Source organism: Triticum aestivum, unplaced genomic scaffold, assembly GCF_018294505.1.
Source record: "Triticum aestivum cultivar Chinese Spring unplaced genomic scaffold, IWGSC CS RefSeq v2.1 scaffold21643, whole genome shotgun sequence".
NCBI classification, from domain to species: Eukaryota; Viridiplantae; Streptophyta; class Magnoliopsida; order Poales; family Poaceae; genus Triticum; species Triticum aestivum.
In genome coordinates this window covers 1-4,915 of record NW_025227315.1, presented here as the reverse complement: position 1 = coordinate 4,915, position 4,915 = coordinate 1, and the positions used below count along the sequence as shown (strand labels likewise).

Here is a 4,915-nt window from a genome sequence, read left to right as displayed (position 1 = left end):
ATAGTTTTGCTAAGTTTCCCGTCAAAGCTTTTGCTATTAAGTTCTCTTCGGTTACCCATCGTGTTGTGTCTCACTCTCAATCAGGTTTATTCTAGATGACATCCTTTCCCTCCACGAGAATGTTCATGACCTTAAGGCTAGAGGCACTAGAGCTGTTATTCTCAAACTAGATTTTGAGAAGGCACACGACTCTGTGAGTTGGCAATTTCTGCGATCGGTATTGCTGGCTAAAGGTTTTGACGGTGCCTATGTCCATCGTTTTATGAGTTTGGTTACTGCTGGCCACACTAAGGTGTCGCTTAATGGGACGGTGGGCCCTTACTTTGCCAACGGTCGTGGCCTTAGGCAGGGAGACCCTATATCTCCTCTTCTATTTAGTTTTATGGCTGATGCTTTGTCATGTATCCTCCCGAGGGTCGCTGATGCTGGTAACATTAAGGCAGTTGCCTCTCATCTAATTCCTTTAGGTATCTCTCCATGCTGATGACACTATTATAATTGTGGAACTGACACTATTATAATTGTGGAACTGGACGATCTTTGCCTGGCCAATTTGAAATTCATTGTCCTTTGCTTTGAGACTCTTTCCAGGCTAAAGATTAACTTCCTTAAAGGTGAAGTCATCGTAACGGGTGCCTCCGAGGCCGAGGGGGTGCGGGTGGCGCATCTTCTCAACTGTTCTTTGGGTTATTTCCCCTTCAAATATCTTGGCATGCCCATCTCCCTATTTAAGCTTCTTGCAAACGATTTCAACCCCCTTGTTACCAAGGTTGGTAATCGGGTTATGCCTTGGAGAGGCAGATATAACACCTCGGCGAGCAAGGTGTGTCCTATCAATGCATGCTTCTCTTCTCTGCCTATGTTTCTGATGGGTTTCTACCGATGGAACTCACACTAGTAATGCTTTTTATTGGAACTCGGTGGAGGCGCTTATTTCGAAGCACGGCCACCTCCTTCTATCAGCGTGATCATGCTCCTTCCTCTTAGTTATGCTCTTTCTGCTGCATGCTTCACTCCTTCACTTGTTGCCTTGGCTTCCCTTTAGGTAGTTGGCTTGTGTGCTGTGATCTCTTGTAATGCGTGCTAGTACTTGTGTTGGATTGTGCCCCTGTGTGGGCTTTTGAACTGCTCTCCGTTGATCTGTGATGTACTCTGTCGGTTGGCTTTGTTTATAATGTCGGGCTATCGCCTTTCGTCTGAAATAAAAGGAAGCTACTTACCAAGCTGCTTATGTAGGGCTTCACCTCCTCTAGACTGGTCGGTTTTCCTGGCAGAAGGTGATCCAAAGAAGCCTCTGATCTCAGCGTCTATAAGGCGGAGTTGTAACCCAGAGCTCTATAACACATTGATTTGCTGGGGTGAAAACAAAACAAAATTACCACAAACACATGAACAATTTTGTCTGTAAATTCTTGTCATAGCTGTAGACCAAAAATGTAGTCATGGTAACGTTTCAGGTTTTTGTCTAGCAAGTCTACCGCCATCGCTAACCTCTTTCCGCCGCCCCTCTCTCTTTACACGGTCCATAAAACGAATGAGAAATATGCAGGTATGTATGAATATATATCCTAGCTAGGCCGACTGGTGGACGACGAGCATGAGCAGACCACGGGGACGGAGGGGCTAGCAGCAAAAGGGACCTGGATGCCAGGCTAGCTAGGTGCTGCAATGGCATGGGATGGAGGCTGTTTTCTTCGTGCAGCAGAGGGACTTGGACGCCAAGCACCGCCGGTAGCCCAGCTCCATCACGAACTCATTCGCTGGAGCACCCACCGGCCTCTGGACCCTGCGCTTCGGCTTGCGGCTCAGCCACTGCTTGAGTAGGCCGTGCAGCGTCGTCGAAGGGCAGACCGGCTTGCCATGGCATAAGATCTCCACCTGCATTTCGCACAAGTATACATACAGGTGGTCAGGCCAAATAGCACATTCAACATTGTCCATGTGCAAACATACTTTCTCGGCTTACATGTGCGATAACAAGAAAAATGATATTAATTGGTGCAAATGAATCATACTATATATGCCACCATCCAAATCTACAAATGCAGCAAGGTGGTGGTTCCTTTCACGGGAAATCGGTGGGGGTGGTGGCCCGTTCATTATTTCTGAATAATAAAATCTACAATGCAGCAAACTGGAGATTTATTGATGATCTAATTCTAATGCTTGGAAGCTAGCACCTTGACAGGAGGCCCCAGACAACAATCAAAATCAAAGCACAAAGACATCTAAAATGCTCACCTTAACGTCACTTGCTAGCTCAAGTTTTTTCATAATGAGCTTCAGGATAGAGGAGACCTGCATAGTTCCATCTCTGAAACAAGAAGAAAAATCCATATTAAACAGAATGTATTAAATTCTTGGAATTGAGTTGCGTGTTAGCTGAATTCCTGGAAGGGATGAACGAAAAAAAGCATGCAGGATTTTCGAATGAAACATCCTCTCCAATGCTGATAAAAATTGTTAATCTAGACACTTCACCTTCATATTTTGAAATGAAGGAAATAACTCTTGCTGATACCATAGCACAGTTGCTACTAGTAGAAAACATAACATGAAAAGGGGCATCAGCGCACAGCGCCATCTAAAATTCTCAAGCTGGGAAAAAACCTTGAGCAATCTATGCTACAAATAAGAGGATACTAAGTGAAGTATGAGAGGCCTCTATCATTGTTGACAAAGAAACTTGAAGATTAATGGGGAACTCACTTAATTCTGTAGAAATTATTTTTTATCTGAGGCAGCCGTTTAGCTTCTGCCCTGCAAAACAGTTTTCATTTTGATGTGAGGACGCAAAAAACACGGTCCATCAGAATTAATACGAATATTGAATATGTTGCAATCTTACTGGTTCAGTGAAGTCACTAGTGAAAACCAGACTGGGGTAGTTATTCCATCATCCGAGTCTGCTTCTGGGCTTTCCCTCAGACTATCCTCTGTGGTTGTTTTGTTTTTCCGACTTTCCCCCAGATAACATAATGTTTGTGACTTCTTCGCGCTTGCCACGACTAAGCTCCGTAAGGGCTTATGAAGCTCTTCATTGTCAATCGTCTCGTGATTCTTTCCATCTTCAGAAATATCTGCACTATTCTGTTTTGGATGGAAGTGTACTCAGAATAAGCAAATGTTACAAGACAATTGGCATCAAACTTGCATATGAAATTATGTGCTGGTAATACTTTAGTAGTACCTTCTTTTTGTTTGCAGATGTTGGCACCTTGGTTGATTTTGGTGCTGAGGCCATCTCAGTCTTCTGATTATAGCCTTCCGATTTATTTGGCAATTTACCGACAGAAAACAAATGGGACATGAATTTCCTTCTTGCAGCTCTCTGTCCTGTCAGACTAGGTTGTGTTGCCATCTTCTGGGTTTCAACCAAGGAAGAAATGGACCTCTCTTTTATCTTTGCTGGCAGTGTAGTACTTGGAGCCTCAGAAGCATCAACTTCTGCTTTAGGTGGAAACGCATGGTCCCTGATAGCCTGAATTTTTGGATCATCCCTTCAAACAAGGAAACAATCAATCATGTTAGGTAGCAGCATATAGTAGAGTACCTGAGTCGAGATCACAGGAAAAATAAGAATAAGTGGCTGGAATTCTAAGTTTTTGTTTCACAAAACAAGAATGTATGTATACATAGATAGTTTCTTCTATAGATACATTCTAAGCTTCTGCTTCACAAAAAAAAAAAACAAGTTTGGTCTGGCTATTAGTGAGAGTTTGCACTTGTAATTACACTTGTATTGCATAACTCCGCTGGTGTACTTATACATAGACTTAAAGAAATTGAGAACTGACAAGTTGAAAAAACAATGTTGTAGATAACTATATAGACAACCTTGTTATTTTAACAATTACTTACCTGAGTTTCTCTTCAGGAGCAATCCCAAGAGCAGCGTTGCATACGGGGCAGGATTCGATCCCCTCCTCACCTATTTTCTTCAGGATACAATCCCGGCAAACTGCTTACAAAAAGGCGGTCACAAGAGGAACTCCACAGGCAGGCATGCAAGTTTCATGCAGAGATTTGAAAGAATCGAATTTTACATGCTTGGCAAATGAAAACAATATTATGAGTAAATTAGCTAGCTAGTAGCAACAATGCAACAAGACTAGATACTTGGCTTGCAACCAACCAGTCCAACAAGGAGTACCAACAACCGACACAGATTCCCGGCCGAGTCTTGGTGATCTTTGGAGCTTGGTTCCTTCTCTTGTAGAGTGTAGTGTTGTTGTGGTGCTGGTGTGATGTTTTTGTGTGCTGTTGTGGGTTTGTGTGCTCTCAGTCTGGGCTTTGTAATGTGTCTTCTTCTTCATACATGAAATGAAATGCAATGCCGTTGATTTTCGCCAAAAAAATGACCACGGCCGGCCAGCGCAGTGCAGAATGCCTGTTCAAACGGACACAACATTTCATGCCACCATCTACAAGCTCCCCCACCATCGTCTACAACCTCCCCAACCATTACCTAACACACACGAAGCTACTAGATAGAGTGCATCGACACCATACAGTTCCATTCACCCTGCGACAGGTGCCAAGGCTTTACAACTTTTGCTCCTAGCACCAAAAGGAAACTGGGACCGAATGTCCTTCCAAGAGGATGGCCCCGGCGGCCACCACGGGGAAGTCCAAAGTGCCGTGTCGTCGGGACATGGAAGACACCTGGAAACGCCAAAGGTTGGCTGCATTGTGGACTCTAAACTTCCAAAGAAGAGAGGTGGCGACATTAGACCGAGAGCACGAGAGCACGGCGTCGGCTCCGGATGGATTTCTGCGTGAGAGCACGGGCGAAGAAACTACCGCAGACCGAGAGCACGGCTAACAGGCCAGGTTAGACTGATGTTTGCTCGCGTATTTGTTTCCCCTCTCCTGTAACTCTAAACCCCATCTCCGCTGCCATGACTCCGCAGAC

The 4,915-nt window shown here is 44.5% G+C and overlaps 1 protein-coding gene across 1 annotated transcript; it reads right to left on the bottom strand.

Moving 5' to 3' along the window:
* Window positions 1–1,220: 1,220 nt before the first annotated feature.
* On the bottom strand, window positions 1,221–3,961 carry LOC123172694 (E3 ubiquitin protein ligase DRIP2-like; the record flags this gene model as incomplete). Its single annotated transcript, XM_044589630.1, has 7 exons — window positions 1,221–1,307; window positions 1,774–1,878; window positions 2,242–2,314; window positions 2,710–2,760; window positions 2,849–3,090; window positions 3,191–3,500; window positions 3,862–3,961. Coding segments are annotated over 7 exons (968 nt in total), but the record flags the coding sequence as incomplete, so codon positions are not given.
* Between the last annotated feature and the right edge of the window lie 954 nt (window positions 3,962–4,915).